This window comes from Pristis pectinata, chromosome 4 (assembly GCF_009764475.1).
Source record: "Pristis pectinata isolate sPriPec2 chromosome 4, sPriPec2.1.pri, whole genome shotgun sequence".
In the NCBI taxonomy this organism is placed as follows: domain Eukaryota; kingdom Metazoa; phylum Chordata; class Chondrichthyes; order Rhinopristiformes; family Pristidae; genus Pristis; species Pristis pectinata.
In genome coordinates, this window is record NC_067408.1 from 119,927,664 (window position 1) to 119,951,816 (window position 24,153).

General features: G+C 43.4%; 1 protein-coding gene across 1 annotated transcript in view; it reads left to right on the plus strand.

The window, feature by feature from the left end:
* u2af1 (U2 small nuclear RNA auxiliary factor 1) overlaps nt 1-24,153 on the plus strand; it is a 95,096-nt gene that overhangs the window by 52,199 nt on the left and 18,744 nt on the right. The window contains 2 exon segments of the mRNA XM_052013877.1: nt 13,390-13,439; nt 23,321-23,419. Of these exon segments, the coding sequence (XP_051869837.1) occupies nt 13,390-13,439; nt 23,321-23,419 (149 nt within the window).

Sequence of the window (24,153 nt, forward strand, 5' to 3'; positions counted from 1 at the left end):
AATGCAGATGATACCATTTTATGGTATTGATAGTGAGGGTAGTCTTAGACAATAGAATGATATTGACGTTGTGGGCTGAATGGCCTGTTCCTGTGTTGTACTGTTCCATGCTCTATCAATTAGCTGGTAAGTTGGACAATGGCAGATGGAATTATCCTGATATGTGTGAAGTGATGCATTGGGGTGGTGGGGGGGGGGGGGAGGTGGATGGGTAGTCTCATAAGGGTCAGACATTGCATGAATGATAGGGTGGTAGAGCCTAGACTGTATGGAGGAACTAAAGGACCTTGGTGTACATGTCCAGAGGTCCCCAAAGGTGGCAGATAGTGGTGAAGAAATCACGTGGGATGCTTTTCCTTCATTAGTCAGGGCACAGAATATAGAGCAGGGAGGTCTTGGTTCAACTTTATAGAACATTGGTTAGGCCACAGCTGGAACATTGTGTGCAGTTCTGATTGCCATACCATAGGCAGTACATGATTGCAGTGGAGAGGGTACAAAAAAAACTTACCAAGATGGGATAGAATGTTTCAATTAGAGGAGAGAGTTGATAGGCTGGGTTTATTTTTCTTGGAGCAGAGCAGCTGAGGGTGGATCTGATAGAGGTATTTGAGGGCATAGGTTGTAGATAGTAGAGAGTTTTCGCATGGCAGAAGTGTCCTAAGACCAGAGGGCATAGGTTTAATGTGAGTGGTAAGAGACTTGCAAGAGATCTCAGGTAAAATTGTTTCACCCAGAGGGCGGTTGCAGTCTGGAACGCACTGCCTCAGGGTGCATCTGTGTGGCTATTTGAATTGCCATGGCATAGATTACAGATCAAGTGCTGGTAAATGAGATTAGTACACCTGAGTGCTAATGGTTGTATGGACCAAAGGGTCTGTTTCCATGCTGTACAACTCTGTGGACCATTTAGCCATTACCTTTGGTACTTGCTGGTGTATCAACATTAATTCCAAATTGCCACTTTCCCATGAATCCCATAGAACTTTACTTCTTTGAGCAGAATGCCCTGTAGCAAGACCTATAAATATTTAAGGTCTTGGGTATGCCCTCCCTTTTAACTAGACTAATTTTATAAAGTTGTATATGTTATTTCCTTAAAACAATCCTTGCCAGGTGTCATTAAATCATTAGGAAAGGAAGCAGGAGAAGTCTGATGGCCTGTTAAGCCTGTTCTGCTCTTCTATAAAATCTGTATAACCCTGTGGGTTCCTTCATTCTCAAAAGTTAATTGATCTTGGTCTTGAATACTCGGTCTGAGCATTTATAGGTACCTTGGTGATAATGACCAAACTCTAAACCTGAGACTTTGCCCCTTAGTTCCAGATTCCAGCCTGTAGAGTCTTGGCATCTCCCACATCAAGCCCTCTCAGAATCTGAAGGTATCAGTGATGTTCAAACTTAGAGAGTGTAGTTCAATTGTAGTTGTTCTCTGGAATCAGTCCTTCAGTAGCATACCTGTGGCCAGAGGGACCACAAAATGGTGGTTGGAGCTGCCTCCTTTTTCTTTTTCACCTATCAACTTTCAAATAAGCTAAACTTAATATTGCCTCTGGTTCTCGCTAGCCCATCCATTATATCACTGATCCTTTCCAACTACAATGTCTGTATTGCTTCTGTGCAGGTGTACTACTCACTGTCATTCTTTTGCTCATTAACTATTCAAAGAAATACTTGGGGTTTAACTTGTTAACATTTTTCATCTTTGTTTTTCTAATTCTTAACTTCACAGTTTTGCTTTCTATAATCCTGTAGAGTTTCTGTTCTGTTGAGCCCTCTGTGCTGAAAGCAATCTTTTCCTTTCCCTGAATTTGGGAATTCTACCTGTTTCATAGGTTGAGCACACTATTCTGAATGATCAGAATCCCCATCCTGAATGCTGGACTGTTGTCTGATATTGATTCACCTCCAAATTGGTATTTCCAGTCTAGTTGCAATATCATATCTAGGTCTTGTAAAATTGCCTTCTCCAATTGCCCTTTGTCCTTGGTAACCATGCTGAATCCAACTGAATTATCACTACCATAATGCTGTCCTTCTGCTAAATTTCTACTGCCTGATTTCTTTTGTAAAACTGTCAGAACTAACTCTCTCGAATTAGGCTTGTCATGATAAGGTAGATCTTTTTCTACAGAATTAAGTCTTGTCATATTGTTACTCTTTATTGTGGTTGAAATTCCTCATGTTTTATCATCTCAAACTGGTCTACATTCTTCCAGCTCCTCCTTTGGTTTGGGTCTACACTGGACTTCCAGCAGAGATGTTGTCCCTTTTTTTTCGTTCAACCCTTAGAATGTAGAACAGTACAGCACAGGAACAGGCCCTCTGGCCCACGATGTTAGTACTGAGTGTGATGTCAAATTAAACTAATGCTCTCTCCCTGCACATGACCATTCCTGCATATTCATGTGCCAATCTAAAAGCCTCTTGAATGTTACTATCGTATCTGCTTCCACTACCACTCCTGGCAGAGTGTTCCAGGCACCTACCACTGTGTAAAAACAAAAACTTGCCCCGCACATCCCCTTTGAATTTTCCCCCTCTCACCTTAAAGCTGTGTCCTCTTGTATTCGACATTTCTACCCTGGGAGAAAGATTGTTACTGTCTACCCTTTCTTTGTCTCTCACAGCTTTATAGATTTCTATCAGGTCTCCCCTCGGCCTCCGACGCTCCAGAAAAAAAGTCTAAGTTTGTCCAACCTCTCCTTGTAGCTACTACCTTCTAATATAGACAGCATCCTGGTAAACCTCTCCTCTATCCTCTCCAAAGCCTCCACATCCCTCCTGTAATGGGGCAACCAAAACTGCGTGAAATATACCAAGTGCAGCCTAACCAAAGTTTTATACAATTTCAATGTGACTTCCTGACTCTTATACTTTATGCTGGTAGCGATGAAGGCAAGCACATCATAACCTGCCTTTACCACTCTATCTACTTGCATGGCCATTTTCAGGGAGGTATGGACTTCGACTCCAAGATCTCTGTACATCAGTGTTGTTAAGGGTCTTGCCATTAACTGAAATCTTTCCCCTTAGATTTGACTTCTCAAACTGCAGCACCTCACAATGCCCAGATTAAACTCCATCTGCCATTTCTCCGCCCATATCTGGAACTGATCTATATCCTGCTGTATTCTTTGACATACACTGACTGCAACTTCACCAATTTTTGTGTCATCTGCAAACTTGCTACACTTTTGTCCAAGTCACATATGGATATAATATCACTAACAACAGAGGGCCGAGCACTGATCCCTGCAGAACACCACTGGTCACAGACCACCAGCTAGAATAATACCCTTGCACTGCTACCCACTGTCTTCTATGGGCAAGCCAATTCTGAATCCAAACTAACAATTCACTGTGGATCCCATGCATCTTTATCTTCCTGGTCAACCTACCTTGTTCTTTTGCACTATTTATTTATTATTGTAATTTATAGTAATTTTATGTCTTTGCACTGTACTGCTGCCGCGAAACAAATTTCATGTCATCTAAGTTGGTGATGATAAATCTGATTATGATGAGGACTTTGTCAAACCCCTTAAAGTCCATGTTGACAACATTCACTGCCCTACCCTTAATCACCTTGTCAGTTCCTCAAAAAAAAAACTGTCAAGTTTGTTATACATGACCTATCCCATACAACGCCATGGTGACTATCCCTAATTAGCCCATGTTCTTCTGAATGTGAGTAAATCCTATCCCTAAGAATCCGCTTCAATAGCTTTCCTTTTGGAGAGGATTTTTAGGGATAGGCTGTGAGGCTCACCGGCCTATAATTTCCTGGATTATCTCTATTTCACTTGTTTAAAAAAAACAACACTGGCTATTCTCCAGTCTCCAGAACCTCACCTGTGGCTAGAAAGGATACAAAGACCTTTGATGCTCCACAATCTCCTCTTGCCTCTCTCAGTAACCTGGGATAGATCCCATCAGGCCCTGGGGATTTATCCACCTTAGTGTCCTTCAAAAGACCCAACAACATCTCCTCCTTGACCTCAAAATGACTTATATTAGAATACCCCACACTGATCTCACTGTTTTCCACGTCCATCTCCTTGGTGAATGCTGATGCAAAGTACTCATTTCGTACTTCGCCAACATCCTCTTGACTCCAAGGATAAATTCTGTCCTTAAGCATAGAACACTACAGCACAGTACAGGCCCTATGGCCCACAATGTTGTGCTGACATTTTATCCTACTCAAAGATCTATCTAACCCTTCCCTCCCACATAGCCCCCTAGTTTTCTATCATTCATTTGTCTATCTAAGAGTCTCTTAAATGTCCCTAATATATCTGCCCCCATAACCTCTGCAAGCAGTGCATTCCATGCACCCACCACTCTGAGGGGAAAAAACTTACCTCTGACATCCCTCTTATACTGTCCTCCAATCACCTTAAAATTATGTCCCCTTGTGTTAGCCATTGTTGCACTGAAAAGTCTCTGACTGTCCACTGGATCTATGCCTCTTAGCATCTTGTACATCTCTATCAAGTCACCTCTCATCCTCCTCTCCAAAGAGAAAAACCCTAGCTCAATCAACCTATCCTCATAAGACATGCTCTCCAATCCAGGCAACATCCTGGTAAATCTCCTCTGCACCCTCTCTAAAGCTTCCACATCCTTCCTATAATGAGGTGACCAAATTGGAACACAATACTCCAAGTGTGGAGTAACCAGAGTTCTATAAAGCTGCAACATTACCTCGTGGCTCTTGAATTCAATACTCCGACTAATGAAGGCCAACACTCTGTACACCTTCTTAACAACCCTGTTGACCTGTGTGGCAACCTTGGGATCTATAGACGTGGAGCCCAAGATCCCTCTATTCCTCCACACTGCTAAGAGTCCTGCCATTAACCTTGTATTCTACTTTCAAATTCGATCTCCCGAAGTGTATCACTTCACACATCTGGGTTGAACTCCCATCTACCACTTCTCAGCCTAGCTCTGCATTCTATTAATATCCTGTTGTAATCTACAGCAGCCTTCTACACTATCCACAACACCACCAACCTTTGTATCATCAGCAAACTTACTAAGTGACCGTTCCATATCCTCATCCAAGTCATCTATAAAAATTACAAAGAGCAGGGGTCCCAGAACAGATCCCTGCTGAACACCACTGGTCACCAACTTCCAGGCAGAATACGCTCCATCTACCACCACCCTCTGTCTTCTATGAGCGAGACAATTCTGAATCCACACAGCCATGTTTCCCTGGATCCCATGCCTCCTGACTTTCTGAATAAGCCTTCCATGAGGAACCTTATCAAACACCTTACTAAAATCCATGTACACGACATCCACTGCTCTACCTTCATCAATGTGCTTTGTCACATCCTCAAAGAATTCAGTCAGGCTCGTGAGGCACGACCTGCCCCTCACAAAGCCATGCTGACTGTCCTTAATCAGTCTATGCTTCTCTAAACACCCATAAATCCTGTCTCTAAGAATCTTCAGTAATTTGCCCAACACTGAAGTAAGACTCACTGGTCTATAATTTCCAGGGTTATCCCTACTCTCTTTCTTAAACAAAGGACATTTGCCAACCTCCAATCATCTGGCACTACTCCTGTGGCCAGTGAGGATGCAAAGATCATCACCAAAGGCGCAGCAATCTCTTCCCTCGCTTCCCAAAATAACCTTGGATATATCCCATCCACCCCTGGTGACTTATCTATCCTAATGTTTTTCAAAAGTTCCAACACATCCTCTTTCCTCACGTCGACATGCCCTAGCATATCAGCCTGTTGTACGCCACCCTCACAAACATCAGGGTCTCTCTCACTGGTGAATACTGAAGGAAAGTATTCATTAAGGACCTCCCCTACCCCATCCGACTCCAGGCATGTTTCCCCTTTTATCCCTGATCATTCCTACCCTCACTCTAGTCATCCTCTTATTCTTCACATACGTGTAGAACACCTTGGTGTTTTCTTTAATCCTACTTGCCAAGGGCTTTGCATGCTCCCTTCCAGATCTCCTAAGTCCATTCTTAAGGTCCCTCCTGGCTACCTTGTAACTCTTCAGAGCCCTGTCTGATCCATGCTTTCTAAACCTTCGTTAAGCTTCTTTCTTCCTCCTGACAAGATATTCTACATCTCTTGTCAACCGTAGTTCCTTCACTCTACCACCCTTGCCCAACCTCAATGGGACAAACCTATCCAGAACCCCATGCAAGTGTTCCTTAAACAACCTCCACATTTCCACTGTGTACTTCCCCAAGAATATTTCCCAATTTACACTCCCAAATTCCTGCCTAGTAGCATCATAATTCCCTCTCCCCCAGTTAAATACTTTCCCATCTCATCTGCTCCTATCCCTCTCCAAGGCTATGGTAAAGCTCATGGAGTTATGGTCACTGTCTCCAAAATGCTTTCCTACTGAGAGATCTGAAACATGATCAGCTTATTGCCTAGTACCAGGTCCAATACGGCCTCTCCTCTTGTCAGCCTGTCTACATACTGAGTCAGGAATCCTTCCTGCCCCATCTATCCCCTTTACACTAAGGAGGTGCCAATCAATATTAGGCAAGTTGAAATCACCCATGACAACAACCCTGTTATTTTTGCACCTCTCCAAAATCTGCTTCCCAATCTGCTCCTCAGCGTCTCTGCTGCTAATGGGGGGGTGGGGGGGGTGGTTCTGTAGAATACTCCCAATAGAGTGATCGCTCCCTTCTTGTTTCTGACCTCCACCCACTCTGACTCAGTAGGTGATTCCTCCAGGTCATCTTCCTTTTCTACAGCTGTGACACTGTCCCTGATCAGTAAAGCCACTTCCCCACCTCTTTTACCTCTGTCCCTGTCCCTTTTGAAACATCTAAACCCCGGACTATCCAGTACCCACTCCTGCCCTTGTGACAGCCAAGTCTCAGTAATGGCTACCATGTCATAGTTCCACGTACTTACCCACACTCTTAAGTTCACCACCCTTGCTCCTGATGCTTCTCACATTAAAGTAGACACACTTCAGCCCATCCAACTGACTGTAATTTTGCCCTTTCAACTGCCTATCCTTCCTCAGTCTTTCTACACTCTGCATTTACTTGGACACTAAATGAACCAAGCTCTGACCTATCACTCTGGTTCCCATCCCCCTGCCAAACTAGTTTAATCCCTCCCCAACAGTTCTAGCAAACTTGCCCGGAAGAATATTGGTCCCCCTCCAGTTCAGGTGTAACCCGTCCCTTTTGTACAGGTCGTACCTTCCCCAGAAGAGATCCCAATGATCAACAAACCTGAAATCCAGCCCCCTGCACCAATTTCTCAGCCACACATTCATCTGCCAAATCATCCTATTCTTACCCTCACTGACATGTGGCACAGGCAGCAATCCAGAGAATACTACCCCTGAGGTCCTGCTTTTCAGCTTCCTACCTAGCTCCCTATATTCCCTCTTCAGGACCTTATCTCTTTTCCTATCTCTGTCATTGGTACCAATATGTACCACGACCTCTGGCTGTTCACCCTCCCTCTTCAGAATGCTGTGGACCCGATCCGAGACGTCCCTGACCCTGGCACCGGGGAGGCAACGTACCATCCGGGAGTCTCTTTCACATCCACATAATCTGCTGTCTGCCCCCTTACTATTGAATCCCCTATCACTACCGCTCTCCTCTGCTCCCCCCTTCCCTTCTGCAGCACACAACCAGGCTCAGTGCCAGAGACCTGGTCACTGCGCCTTACCCCTGGTAGGTGTTCCCTCCCACCAAACATTATCCAAAGGTATAAAGGAGTATACCTGTCCTACTCTTTCCCTAATTACTCTCTTGTTTCTAATGTACATAAAAAATGCCTTGGGGGTTCTCTTTAATCCTACTTGCCAAGGACATTTCATGTTCCCTTTTGGCCCTCATAATTCCTTGCTGAGTTCTTTCTGGCTTTCTTCATATTCCTCAAAGGCCCTTCCTGATTTTCAACTTCCTAAACCTTTCATATGCTTCCTTTTTCTTTCTAAACTAAATTTACAACCTCCCTCATCATCCAAGGTTCCCTTAACTTGCCATCCTTGTCATTCCTTCTCACTGGAACATATCTGTCCTAATCTCCATGCAGCTGGTCTTTAAATGGCTCCCACATGCCAGATGTAGACTTACCCGATAACAGCTGCTCCCAATTTACTTTCCCAAGTTGCTGCCAAATAATGCTGTAATTTGCCATGCCCCAATTTAATACTTTTCCCCCCTAGGTCCTTATTTATACCTGTCTTTAAACAAGGAGTTGTGATCAGTGTTTCCAGTAAGCTCTCCCACTGAAGCATTAATCACCTGGCCAGGCTCGTTTCCCAATACAAGCTCCAGTATGGCCCCTCTTCTATTTGGACTATCTATATACTGTTTCAAAAGACCCTCTTGGATGCACCTAACAAATTCTGCCCCATCTAAGCCTCTTGCACTGAGGAAGTTCCAGTCAATATTAGGGAAGTTAAAATCACCCACAATAACAACTGTTACTTTTAGACCTGTCCATAATCTCATACTTATGTTCCTCAATCTTCTGCTGTCTATTGGGAGTTGCAGCCAGGGTGATTGCATCTTTCCTATGCCTCAGTGGATGAACCCTGCAGTATGTCCTCTCTTGAGTGTAGCTCTGATACTCTCCCCGATTAGTAATGCAACTCCTCTGCCTCTTTTACCTCCCGCTCTATCTTTTCTTAAAACAATGAAACCCAGGAACATTGAGCTGCTGGCCCCTCTCACAACCGTAATAATCATAACATAATTCCATCTACTTACCCAGACTCAAACTTTATCTGCTTTGCCCATAATACTCCTGCATCAGTCCCACAGTGTTCATTAACCTGTCACTGCCTGTCTATCCTTTCAGATTTGGCATAACATCCATCTTCCCATCAATCCCTCTAGCGTCTGACCTGTTGCTCTGGTTCCCAACCCCCTGCCACTCTAGTTTAAATCCTGAGTAGCACTAGCAAGCCTCCCTGCAAGGATATTGATTCCTTTCCAGTTTAGGTGCAACCCTGTGGACTTAGTAGTTGATTGTTGCTCATTGCACCCTTCCTCACAGCTCTGATTGTTTCTCTAATCAATTTCCCAACTCATCTTTATCTTTGTTTTCTTGCCTGGAAACCCTGTTCCCATTGTGTTGCTGGCCCTTAACTCCTAGTTCACCAAAGTTGTGATCTTACTCCTATGTATCATCTATGACCTCAGTCGCTCTGCACTCTTTGTACTGATGTATAATGCCATTGAGCACTGCAAAACTCCTTTGTTCTTTCCAGCCTTGTCTTCTTTCTGCTTGCCAAACTCTTATTGATTGCCAATTTCACCAATCAGGGTTTCATTTCCCTGCCAAGTTTGCTTAAACCATCAGCACCAGCAGGTGCCTACAACAGCATTGACTCTGATGTGCTTGAGAGAACCCATGTGATTTGCATAGGACCCATCTTCCCCAGGAATCCAGAGTCCTGGGAATCTTAAGGGGATGTTTAAATCATCTTTTCCTTCAGGGATAGAAATCTTCAGCCCTCACCTGAACAAAGGGAGTGCTTCACTACTCATTACACAGCCTACCGGCTTAATGTGCTAATAACTATCCTCATCAAGCCATTTCGACTCATCTAACACAGATATTTCCTTCGTTGTATGCACCCATCCCCGACCTTCCCTCCTGCTGCATACATGTTTGTACCTCTCTCTTTTCCAGTTATGATGAAGGGTTGCAGATCCGTAATATTGACTGTTGACAGATGATGCCTGACTTGAGTTTTTGTAGCATTGTTTTTGTTTTAGATTTCCAGCATGTGCATTTCTTAAATTTTCATTTAAATCATTGTTTTACTTTATTTAAGCCACTTGTATTTTATATACCTCAATTCTCTCCTTCGCTTCCACTGTTCCAAAGTATATGCTCCTAGTTTATCCATAATCTTTCCTCATAGCTAAGCATTATCCCGTCCAAGCAACATCCTCTTAAATCTCTTGTGCCCTCTTCAGTGTAACACATCTTCCTGTAAGTAGAACTCTGCATAATACTCAGTCTGTGTTCTATCTTGTACCTAATCAGTTCTCATAACCTGTTATTCTTTGTCAGCAAATAAAGCAAAGTAGCCCATAGCCCATAGCCCTTATTCATCTATTCTACCTTTGGGAATCTGTCGACATACACTCCAAGGTGTCCCTATTCCTCCACATCACCTAATGTCTTCCCATTTATCCCTTGTCACACCTTCCCAAATGCACCATCTCCCACATCTCTGGATTAAATTCCATTGCCATTTTTCTGACCAACTTATAAGACCATCTGTACCTTTCTGCAGTCTAGAATACTACTCATCATTGTCAACTACGCTACAATTTTTGTATCATCTCTAAACTGCATATTTAGGTCTGTCAGCATTTCAAAAAGCAAGGGACCAAATGCTGAGCCCAGTGGAATGTACCTGATAACAGCCTTCCAGTCATAGAAGCGTGAATCAACAATTGCACTTTTTTTGTAATCATTGAACCAATTTTAGGTCTAAATTGCTACTTTCCCCTGAATCCATAGGGTTTTACTTTCTTGATCAGCTTACAAATTTGGAGCTTGTTATAAGCCTTTTTAAAATTCAAGACCACATCAATGCAAAACTTTTGACTAATCCCTCCCCATGTTACCTCAAAGTTAATTTGGATTATTTGGGAACATCCTTAATAAATCTGGCTGGCTATCCCTGAATCACGTGTGCCTACAGGAACTCCTCCTTAGAATGGACTATCTAAAGTTAAACTGGTTCGTCCCTTTTTAAACAATGAGGCAACATAATCATTTGGCACCACTCCTGCAGCCACTGAGGGTTGACAAGTTAGTCAGGCCCTCTGCATTTTTTCCCTTTTAGCAATCCAAGGTAATTTTCATCTGGGCCCAATGACTTAACAATTTTCAAAAATAAATTCCTTAATTTTTTTTGTTGTATTTATCCATTCCAATATTTTATTCTTGTTTGTCAACTACATCAGCATAATCCCACTATGTTGTGAAGACAAACAATCCTTTAAAAAACGTGCCTACAATTTCTGTCCCTGGATACAGGTTACCTTTTTGGTCCCTACTCTTGCTGTTTATGCACTAAAGAAATTACATTGGATTTTTCAATCTTATTGCTTTCCTGATTTCCCTATTAATTTCACTCCTTCCTATACTTTTCCAGGCATTCGTCTCTACTAATCTCTTGGTTTCTTGAGATCTTTCCATTTTTGCCTCATCCAACCCACAAAGCACATGTGATCTGGAGGTTCTAGACTTGGCAGTTGAACCATCTTTGTGGGAGGATTTTAGAGTCCCTGTAATCACTTTAAATATCTCCCATTGTGCTAACACTTGAAATACCTGTTTCCAGTCCACTTTTGCTAAATCAGCTTTCTAATCAAGTTGACTTAAAATCTGTACTCTTATTCTGTCTTTGTTCTTATCTATGTTAAATCATAGTCATAGAATTATATAGCATGGAAACAGGCCCTTTGGCCCATCCGGTCCATACTGACCAAGATGTCTACCTGAGCTAGTGCCATTTGCCCGCATTTGGCCCATATCCCTCAAAACTTTCCTATTCATGTACCTGTCTAAATGTATTTTAAATGTTGTAATTGTACCCACCTCTACCACTTCCTTTGGCAATTTATTCCATATACCCACCACCCTCTGGGTGGGAAAAAATTTGCCACTCACACCCCTTTTAAATCTTTCCCCTCTTGCCTTAGCCCTAGTCCTCGAGTATTAGACTCCCCTAAACATGGAAAAAAACTGTGACCATCCATCTTGTATACTCCCCTCATGATTTTATATACCTCTTAAGGTCACCCCTCAGCCTCCTTCGCTCCAGGGAAGAAAGTCCTGGCCTACCCAGCCTCTCCTTATAAACTCAAACCCTCCATGAGGCCAGAAGATATAGGAGCATAATTAGGCCATTCAGCCCATCGTATCTGCTCTGTCATTCAATCATGGCTGATTTTTTTTCAACCCCATTCTCCTACTTTCTCCAAGTAACTCTTAACCCCTTTACTAATCAAGAACCTATCAATTTCTGCCTTAAATACACCCCAATGACTTTGCCTGTAAACCCTCTGTGGCAATAAATTCCACATTTATAACACTCTGGCTGAAGAAATTCCCACTTATCACAGTTTTAAAAGGGCATCCCTTTATTCTGAGGCTCAACCCTCAGATCCTGCTACTAATGAAAACATCCTCTTCATCTCCACTCTATCTAGGCCTTTCAGTATCTGGTAGGTTTCAATGAGATCCGTCTCATCCTTCTGAACTTCGAGTACAGCCTAGAGAATTTAAATGCTCATCACACATTAAGCCTTTCAGTCCTGGGGTCATTCTCAGTTCCAGTAACAGTCTTGTGAACCTTTTCTGAACCCTTTCCAGCTTAATGACATCCTTCCTATAGCTGGGTGACCGGAACTGCACACAATACTCCAAGTGTGGTCTCACCGACTTGTGCAGTTGCAACATGATGTCCCAACACCTGTACTCAATGCCCCAACTGATGAAAGCAAGTGTGCCAAACACCTTCATCACCCTGTCTACCTGTGTCACCACTTTCAGGGACCTATGTACCTGTACCCCTAGGTCTGTCGGTTCTAGAACACTCTCCAGGGCTCTGCTATTTATTGTGTATGTGCTGCCCTGGCTTAACTTGCAAAAGTGCAACACCTCGCACTCATCTGAGTTAAATTGCATCTGCCATTCCTTAAATGATCACTTCCACAAAAATTGAGTTTGCATCTGTCTGTACCTTCCTCACACATCCCTCAAAAAACTACTGAATATCATAGCACTGTGTTTTGTGACTTGACTCTATCCTATCCAACCCTGCACATCTGAGTCACTCACAGCTTTTGTATACACACCCTCACTCGATGCCCTTATCTTTCCTCTAAACCTGACTTATGTTTGGCTCTGATTGCAGCAGGTATTGTAACCAAACCGTTGCTGTAACTTGAGACAGCTGGCTGGAGGGAATCCGCCAATGAGAATCCCAAGCTGAATGCGTGCACTTAAGAATTCAATATTGAATGAACATTTTGGAATGTTTGAGTCATATTAATTAATGTGTCTACAACATGGATGATCCCTCTTGGAGTTACAGGCCAGCTAACACTGAGCACCTAAACACAGATGGTGGCTGTCAGGAGTGCTGGAATAACTACAAAGTCAGTTGGAACTTTCATGGACACGGGAAGGGGCTTTAAAACCTTAGTGGAATATGCACACTAGGATGAAGAGGTTCTTGTATTTCAATATTTGAAGTGGAATGGTGTATTTAACAAGTGTATGTATTTTTAAATTTGAGGTCAATCAGATACTGCAGCTTTAAGTCTTGGGTTTGGCATTAAGTACGACTGTCTAAATCTTGTTATTTGTCTCTTGTTAGGTGCTGTTGGTGATGTTGAAATGCAAGAACATTATGATGAGTTCTTTGAGGTAAGCAGCTTATGCTTTCTTGCTTTGAATAGTAGAAGGTGGCAGGTTAGATGGTGTGGAACACATAACCTGTCATTTTCATCCACCAGCTTTGGCCTTTTTCTGTCCAGGTGTATTTGGCTGAATCAGGAGCATAACTCTAACTCTGAGCAAAGATTTTGGTGTATATAAAGTCATGGCCATACATTTACCAGGATGCTGCCTGGTTTAGAGAGTATGCATTAGGAGGAGAGACTAACGGAGCTAGGGCTTTACTCTTCGGAGAGAAGGAGGATGAGAGGGGACATGATAGAGGTATACAAAATATTAAGAGGAACAGATAGAGTGGACAGCTAGCGCCTCTTTCCCAGGGCACCAGTGCTCAATAGAAGAGGGCATGGCTTTAAAGTATTGGGTGGAAAGTTCAAGGGAGATATCAGAGGGAGGTTTTCTTACCCAGAGAGTGGTTGGGGTATGGAATGCGCTGCCTGGGGTGGTGGTGCAGGCATGTACATTGGTCAAATTCAAGAGATTACTAGATAAGCATATGGAGGAATTTAAAATAGAGGGATATGTGGGGGGAAGGGGTTAGATAGTTTTTAGGCGAGGTTTAAAGGTCGGCACAACATTGTGGGCCGAAGGGCCTGTATTGTGCTGTACTGTTCTATGATTCAGTGCAGAACCAAGCCCTTCAGCCCACTGCATTCACACCAACCATTGTACCACTTTTGACAAATTCAGACAAACTGATTAAAATCTTTTATCTATACATAGAAATTCTGGCACAAAAGTGGTCATTCAGTCAAAATACCCCATATGAGTCTCAACACCCCTCTGGCCCCCACAGGCAAATAGTCTGATTGCATTCACCCACCCTCTTCGTGTATCACCTTCACTCCTTTTTCCAGCTACCCATCTAATCCTAAATTCTGTACTTTTATTTGCCTGCGCAGAACACCATCCAATGAATTTGTACTGCCCCAAATACCTCAATATTCTTCCTCCATTTCACAATGATGCCCATTTGAAGTGTAGAATCATGGAATTGTTATGGCCATTTGATCTCAGGAATTTATGCTGGTTTTGTGTTGAACAATCCCAACACTCCTATTCCCTTCTTTTCCTACGGATGTTATTCTCTCTCAAAACTCTTACAAGCAGTGATTCCATATTCTATATACAAAGTGAAAACTTTCTCCTCACTTCTCCCTCAATTCTTTCATGCAAAATTTTATGTTCTCTAATCAGACCACCCACTGCTTTTTTATTTGCCCGTGTGATGTGGTCCTCATTGGCAGTGCCAGCATTTATTATCCATCCTAATTGCTTCTGAATAAGAGGCAGGTAAAAGTCACCATGTTGGTGGATCTGGGGTCATACAAAGTCAAACTCAGTACAGCAAAAATCCTTCCCTGAAAGAGATGAGTGACTGGATAAGTCTTTATCCATTCCAGTAGTTTTGTGTTAAGTCTCATTGAGAGAGGTAGTTTAAATTCCAAATTTATATAATTATTTGAATTTAAATTCTCCAGCTATCATGGCTGGATTAGAACTTATGCAGTAGCCTTGGATCAATAGTTCAGCACCTTGTAGCTTAAATCTCTGGGCTATATTTTCTAAGTCAGTCAAGATTTCGCTCACCATTATCAAATCTCCCCTCAAACAACTTTACTCCAAGAGCAACCTCAGCTTCTCCAATCCAACCGTGTAGCTGAAGTCTTTCGTCTGAAACCATTCTAGGAAATCTTTACTACACCTTCTACGGGACCATCAAATTGTTCCTGAAGTTGTGGTGACTGGAGCTGGATACAATATTCCAGTGGTGGCCCTAACATCGTCATGTTCAGGTTCAACATAATTTGTCTGCTTTTGTATTCTGTACCTCTTTTATCAATCCCAGTATCCTATAACCACTCTCTCAGCATCCCTCTTCTCAAGGATATCTGCATATGTACACACACCACCTTCCGTTCCTGCACAATCTTTAGACCATAGAACAGTATAGCACAGAGACAGGCCCTTTGGCCCACCAAATCCGTGCTGAACACGGTGCAAAGTTAAAATAATCCCTTCTTCCTGTATATGATCCATATCCCTCCATTCCCTGCATATTCATGTGTCAATCTAAAAGCCTCTTAAACACCATTATCCTATCTGCTTCCACCACCTCTCCTGGCAGCATGTTCCAGGCAGCTACCATTCTCTGAGTGAAAAAACTTGCCCCACATATCTCCTTTGAACTTGTCCCCTGTCACCTTAAATGCATAGCCTCTAGTATTTGACATTTCTACCCTGTGAACATGACTCCTGACTGTCTACCCAATCTTTGCCACTTATAAACTTCTGTGAGGTCTTCCTTGAGCTTCCAACGCTCCAGAGAAAACTAAGTTTGTCCAGCTCTCCTTGTAGCTACTAACCTCTTCCAGGCAGCATCCTGCTAACCTTTATGCGCCCACTCCAAAGCCTCCATATCATTTCTGTATTGGGGCAACCAGAACAGCACACAGTACTCCAAATGTGGCCTGCAACATGACTTCCTGACTCTTGTACTCAGTGCCCCGACCAATGAAGGCAAGCGTGTCATACACCTTTACCACTCTTATCTACTTGTGTTGCCACTTTTAAAGGAGCTATGGACTTGGACCCCCAGATCCCACTATACATCAATGCCGTTAAGGGTCCTGCTGTATACTTTTCGCCTGCATTTGACCTCCCAAAGTCTAACACCTCACATTTTGGGCACAGTAGTGTAGTGGTTAGCGTAACGCTATTACAGTGCCAGTGACCTGGGTTCAATTCTAGCCACTGTCTGTAAGGAGTTTGTACATTCGCCGTGTCTGCTGGGTTTCCTCCAGGTGCTCCAGTTTCGTCCCACGTTCCAAAGAATACTGGTTAGGAAGGTGTGGGCATACTGTGTTGGTGCTGGAAGCATGGCGACACTTGCGGGCTGTCCCCAGAACACACTTCGCAAAAGAGGCATTTCACTGTGTGTTTCGATGTACGTGTGACTAACAAAGATATCTTAAACTCCATCTGCCATTCCTTCGCCCATATCTGCATCTTATCTATATCCTGTTGCATCCTTTGACAACCTTCTTCACTATCTGTAAGTCCATCAATTTTCATGTCGTTTGCAAACTTAATCAACCCATCTACATTTTCGTCCAAGTCATTTATATATATCTCAAACAACAGAGGTCCCAGCACTGATCCCTGCAGAACACCACTGGTCACAGACCGCCAGCCAGATTAACACCCCTCCACCACTACCTTCTGTCTCCTATGGGCAAGCCAATTCTAAATCTGATCTATGAATACTCTAAATTCCGTGCATCTTAATCTTCTGGATCAGCCTACTGTATGAGGGACCTTGTCAAATTCCTTACTAAGGTCCATGAAGACGACATCTATTGTTCTACCCTCATCAATCATCTTGATTGGCTCCTCAAAAATCTCAGTCGTTAGTAAAACATGACCTGCTCTGCACAAGGCCATGCAGACTATTCCTAATTAGCCCATGCTTTTCCAAATGCAAGTAAATCCTGTCCCTAGGAATCCTCTCCAATAGCTTCGCTACCACTGATGTGAGGTTCACCAGCCTATAATTCCATGGATCATCTCTATTTCTTAAACAAAGGAACAGTGTTAGCTATTCTTCAGTCTTCAGGGACCTTGCCTGTGACTAGAGAGGATACAAGGATCTTCGTCAAAGACCCAGCAATCTCTCTTGCCTCTCTCAATAACCTGGGAAAGGTCTCATCAAGCATTTACTTTATATTGTCTCCTTATTCTTTCTACCAAAGAGTGTGACACAGTTTGTTTTAAATTTCATTTGCCTCTTGTCTGCCCATTCAGCAATTTATCTGCCTCCTGTACTCTATTACTAGAGAAAATAGGAGAAGGTGCAGGCAATTTGGCCCTCCAAGCCTGTTCCACCATGTAATGGGTCAAGGCTGATCACCTGTCTCTACATTCTTGACCTTTTCCCATACACCTGATGTCTTTTGCATCTAGAGGTTTATCTCCCACTGTAACCTCTGGATCCTACCCCCAACTCTCCAACCAGGGGAGTATCCATCCACATCCAATCTGTCTGTCCCTGTCAGAATTTTGTAATTCGACCCCATCTCATTCTTTGAAACTCCAGTGAACATAAGCCTAGTTGACCTAATCTCCTCATAAGGCAGTTCTGCCATCCCAGGTATTAGTCTGGCGAACCTTCGCTGCACTCTCTATATGGCCAACACATCTTCCATAGGTAAGGAGACTGAAACTGCACACAATGTTCCAAATATGGTCTTGACAAACTCCTGAAAAAAATGATATCCTTATTCTACACTCATCCTCTTGCTATGAAAACCAACATTTGGTTTCTTAACTGCTTGCTGCACCTGTGTCTTTGTTTTCAGTGACTGAGTCATAGAGTTATACAGCATGGAAATGCACCCTTTGGCTCAACTCATCCATGCTGACCAAAATGTCTATGGGCTAGTCCCATTTGCCTGTGTTCGGCCCATAACCCTCTAAACCTTTTCCATCCATATACCTGTCTAAATGTCTTTTAAACATTGTGAATGTACCTGCTTCTACAGCTTCCTCTGGCAGCTTGTTCCAACTACCCACCATCTTCTGTGGAAAAAGTTTCCCCCTGGGTCCCTCTTAATCTTCTTCCTCTTGCCTTAAATCTATGTCCTCTGGTTTTAGACTCCCCTACCCTGGGACCATCCACCTTATCTACGCCCCTCATGATTTTATAAATGTCTATAAGGTCACTGCTCTGCCTCCTGTGCTCCAGGGAAAACAGTCCCAGTCTATCCAGTCTCTCCTTATAACTCAAGCGCTCCAGTCCCAGTAACATCCTCATGAATCTTTTCTGCACCCTTTCCAGCTTAATGATGTCTTTTCTATAGTTGGGTGACCAGAACTGCACACAATACTCCCAAGTGTGGTCTCACATAAGAAGATAAACAGGAGCAGGAGTCGGCCATCTGGCCTGTCGAGCCTGCTCCGCCATTCAATAAGATCTGGCCGTGGACTCAGCTCCACCAACCTGCCTTTTCCTCATAACCTTTAATTCCCCTACCGTGCAAACATTTAAATATATTTAATGAGGTAGCCTCTGCTGCTTCATTGGCCAGAGAATTCCACAGATTTACTCCTCTCGGGGGGGAAGAGCAGTCCCTCCTCATCTCAGTCCTAAACCAACGTCTTGTACGTTGTAACATGACATCCCAACTCTTGTACCTGGATACAACACTGTATCATCCTTCAGTCTTAAATGTTTTTAACTTCCCAAAGCTTTTACTTCTAACTATATTCTCTACCCTGTACTGTACTTGTTTGGTGGGCCTGCAATCTTTGACATTTCAGGGCATTCCTCTCCTTAAGCTCTACCATAATTCCATATCACCTTTTGTCCATTCTTATTGTGGTTAGCAATCCCAAGGTAGCAGGCATTATTTGATGTCTTTCCTAATTTTGTTTCTCAGAATCAGACCCAGCGTGACACTATGATCATAGCTGGTCCATTCTGTTCCTCTACCTGTTGGAGTAAATTAGTTTCTTCATGAAGACGATGGAACAGTACAGCACAGGGGTGTGCCCTTTGGTCCATCATGCCTGTGTCGAGCCGATTGACTTGTGTTGCCACTTTCGGGGCTATGGATTTGCACTAAAAGATCCCTCTGTACATCAGTGCTTCTAAGGATCCTGTCATTTACTCTATACTTTCCTCTTGCATTTGATCTTCCAAAGTGCAACACCTCACATTTGTCTAGATTAAACTCCTCTGCCATTTCTCTGCCCATGTCTTCATATATGATGTACATCCCACTGTACAATCTTCCTCACTCTCCACAACTCTGCCAATATTTGTGTTGTCTACAAACTTAATAATCTGCCCCCCTACATTTTCTTCCAAATCATTTATATCACCATCAGAGCTCTCAGCACTGATCCCTACAGAACACCACTGGTCACAGACCTCCAGTCAGAATAACATCTTTTCACCATAACTCTATCTTCTATGGCCAAGCCAATTTTGAATCCAATTACCAAGGCTCTGCATCTTGTGCCAAATTATTGGCAAATGTCTTAAGAATCAGAAACATAGAAAACCTACAGCACAAAACAGGCCCTTCGGCCCACAAAGGGCTGTGGGTAAGCCTAGTAATTTCTAAGCTCCATGTACCTATTCAAAAGTCTCTTAAAAGACCCTATCGTATCCACCTCCACCACCATTGCCGGCAGCCCATTCCATGCACTCACCACTGAGTAAAAAAAAACTTACCCCTGACATCTCTATACCTAACTTGTGTCCTCTTGTGACAACCATTTCAGCACCGGGAAAAAGCCTCTGACTATCATCATCTTATACACCTTTATCAGGTCACCTCTCATCCTCCGTCGTTCCAAGGGGGAAAGGCCAAGTTCACTCAACCTGTTTTAAAAAGGCATGCTCCCCAATCCAGGCAACATCCTTGTAAATCTGTTCTGCACCCTTTCTATGGCTTCCACATACTTCCTGTAGTGAGGTGACCAGAACTAAGCACAGTACTCCAAGTGGGGTCTGACCAGGGACCTATATAGCTGCAACATTACCTCTCGGCTCCTAAATTCAGTTCCACGATTGATGAAGTACAATACACCATATGCCGCCTTAACCACAGAGTCAACCTGTGCAGCTGCTTTGAGCGTCCTATGGACTCTGACTCCAAGATCCCTCTGATCCTCCACACTGCCAAGAATCTTACCATTAATACTATATTCTGCCATCATATTTGACCTACCAAAATGAACCACGTCACACTTATCTGGGTTGAACTCCATCTGCCACTTCTCAGCCCAGTTTTGCATCCTATCTACGTCCCGCTGTAACCTCTGACAGCCCTCCACACTATCCACAACACCTCCAACCTTTGTGTCATCAGCAAACTTACTAACCTGTCCCTCCACTTTCTCATCCAGGTCATTTATAAAAATCACTAAGAGTAAGGGTCCCAGAACAGATCTCTGAGGCACACCACTGGTCACCAGCCTCCATGCAGAAGACAACCCATCAACAACCGCTCTTTGTCTCTGCGAGCAAGCCAGTTCTGGATCCACAAAGCAATGTCCCCTTGGATCCCATGCCTCCTTACTTTCTCAATAAGCCTTGCATGGGGTACCTTATCAAATGCCTTGCTGAAATCCATATGTACTACATCTACTGCTCTCCCTTCATCAATGTGTTTAGTCTCATCCTCAAAAAATTCAATCAGACTTGTAAGGCAGGACCTGCCATGCTGACTATTCCTAATCGTATTATACCTCTCCAAATGTTCATAGATCCTGCCTCTTAGGATCTTTTCCATCAACTTACCAACCACTGACGTAAGATTTACTGGTCTATAATTCCCTGGGCTATCTCTACGCCCTTTCTTGAATAAAGGAACAACATCCACAACCCTCCAATCCTCTGGAAGCTCTCCCGTCCCCACTGATGATGCAAAGATCATCACCAGAGGCTCAGCAATCTCCCTCGCCTCCCACAGTAGCTTGGGGTACATCTCATCTGGTCCTGGCGACTTGTCCAACTTGATGCTTCTCAAAAGCTCCAGCACATCCTTTTTCTTAATATCTACATGCTCAAGTTTTTCAGTCGTAGAAACGATTCAATCTGGCGCACCTCATCTGTGATGCCTATCTATCTTAATCCTATTTGCCCACATTAGGACCATATTCCTCCCTGCCTTTCCTATCCAAGTACCTATCCAAAAGCCTATCCTAAGGGATACGATTTGTATGGATTTGGAAAGGGCTGATCAGGGATCATCAGCGTGGCTTTGGGCAGGAGAAATGCTGCTCACTAACCTGAATGAGATTTTTGAGGAGGTACTAGGGTAGTTGAATGAAGGCAGAGTGAGAAGACTGTATATGTACTTTAGCTAGGCATTTGGGGTTCTGTGTGGTGGTATAACAAATTCCACCCCACCCCACACGCTTCCCACCCACCCCCCAAAAACAAAATATTGCTTTTAAATAAGCAAGGTCAGAGACATGTCAAGCTAATTGACTGTATTGTTACAAACCTGAGTTACTATGGGATTGCAGACATGGCCCAATCTCGGATCCCTATGGTGTGTACTCGTTGATGTGGATTGAAGCTCTGCTCCTCTGGCCGAGAATTTTTGGCCACTTATACAGTCAAACAACAGGCTGGGGCAAATATACTGCATTTCTCTTCATAACTAGGGTTTTAACATTTAATGTGAATGCCAAGTTAGAAAACACTAACGCACTAAATCTTATACATGTACGTGGACATGCTAAATACTGCTATGTTATCATATTAGGCTGGTGCAGGAGGTTAAGCCACATGGAATCCAAGGAAAGCTGGCTAACTGGATCCAAAATTGCTTTGTGATAGGAGGCAGAGTAGCGGTGGAAGAGTGCTTTTTTGATTAAAGTCCATGAGCAGTGCTGTACCACAGGGATCTTGTTTGTTGTGATGTATGTTATAAAGATTTGGATGTAAATATAGGAGATATGATTAGTAAGTTTGTGGGTGCCACAGAAGTTGGTGGTGTTGTGGATAGCGAAGAAGGTTGTCCAAGGTTACAGCAGTGTGTGGATCAAATCGAAAGTTGGGTGGAGCGTTGGCAGATGGAATTTATCCAAACAAATGAGAGGTGACGCATTTTGGTAAGTCAAATGAGGGTAGGACATATACAGTAATAGTAAAGCACTATGGGATGTTGATGAACGGAGGGACCTTGGGGTTCAGCCACATGGGTAGAAGGCACCTGGCATGCTTGCCTTCATAGGTCGGCATGGAGTGTAAAAGTTAGGACATTATGTTGCAACAGTTCTGGTCACTGCACTCTAGGAAGGATGTGGTTGAACTGGAGAGATTGCAGAGGGGATTCCCCAGAATGTTGCCTGGATTAGAGGACTTCAGTTATGGGGAGAGATTGGATAGGCTGGGCTTGTTTTCCCTGGAGCGAAGGTGGATGACTGACCTGATGGAGGCATAGGGTAGATGGTCAAAATCCTCTTCCCTTGGTAGGGGTATCAGAAACAAGAGGACATAGGTTTAAGGTGACAGGAAGTAGATTTAAAGGGGATTTAAGGGAAAAGTTTTTTTTAACACAGTGGTTGGTTGATATCTGGAACTCTCTGCCAAGGGAGGTGGCGGAATCAGACACAACCACTGTTTAAAAGGCATTTTGACAGGCACTTAAATAGATATCTTTATTAGTCACATGTACATCGAGAAACACAGTGGAAATGCACCTTTTGCGTGGAATGTTCTGGGGGCAGCCCGCAAGTGTCGCCACGCTTCCGGCGCCAACATAGCATGCCCACAATTTACTAATCTGTATGTCTTTGGAATGTGGGAGGAAACCGGAGCACCTGGAGGAAACCCATGCAGACACGGGGAGAACATACAAACTCCTTACAGAGAGCAGCAGGAATTGAACCCGGGTCGCTTCCACTGTAATAGTGTTATGCTAACCACTACACTACTGTGCCTGCCCCGAAAATAGCAGATCATTGAAAGATATGGTCCTAATGTGCGCAAATAGGATCAGTGTAGATGCCCAAAAAGCTAGCATGATGGGCTGAAGGGTCTGTTTCTGTGCTGTACGGCTCCGTGACTGAGCCATTGATGGAGTGTACTGGTTGTTGCATGTACAGACTGTTATCCTTATCATATGGGATGGTTTTTCCATTGGTTAGTTTTGGTATCTCTTAGTACATATTAGGGAAATATGTAGCAGTATTAATGGTCATAAGTCTCTTCCCCTGTCTCCACTTGATGCCCTCAATCAAGTTGATGCACCACCTTCTGTTGTGGGATTAAGTTGCAGCTTTGCCTCAATGCTGAAACGTTTGACAATTGTGCTTTCCTTTATCTGTAGGAGGTCTTCACAGAAATGGAAGAAAAGTATGGTGAAATCGAAGAGATGAATGTCTGTGACAATCTGGGTGATCACCTGGTTGGAAATGTCTATGTAAAGGTGAGAATTTTGACATTTTAAGAATTCCTATTTCTGCTCCAGAATTGAAAATGCATGCACTGAGAGTCCAGTAGTGCTTTAGGCCTATGGTTGGTACTTGGATATCTACTGGCTAGTTCTTGTGGCAGTATGTTTTGAGTAATTTAGGAGATATAAATAGGTGGTTTCAGATAACTAATGAGTTTCGAGATTTCACAAGCTGAATCCAGCTATTCTGGTTTTACATTCTCTGTACATTTGTTACAGATACATGGCCATGGGAGAGACAGGACTGGCAGCTAAATGTTCCAGGGCACAGGTGCTGTAGGTGGGATAGAGGTGGCAGAAGGGAGTTGCATTTCTGATTAAGTAAAATGTCACGGCAGTAGTCCGAGATGAAATTACTTGGGGATCATCCAGTGAGGCTTCGAGTGGAGCTGAGAAGTAAGAAGATGATCACTTTGGGATTATACTATAGGCCCCCCGAACAGTCAGATAAGGAAAGATATCTTTATTAGTCACATGTACATCAAAACACGCAGTGAAATACATCTTTTTGCGTAGTGTTCTGGGGTCAATGGGAATTACAGGAACAAATATGTAGGGAGATTGCAGGAAGTTGCAGGAATAATAGGGTTGTCATAGGGGATTTTAACTTTCCTAATATAGACTGGGACTGCCATAGTGCTGAGGGCTTAGATGGGGTGGAATTTATGAAGTATGTTCAGGAAAGTTTCCTCAGGCAATATATAAAG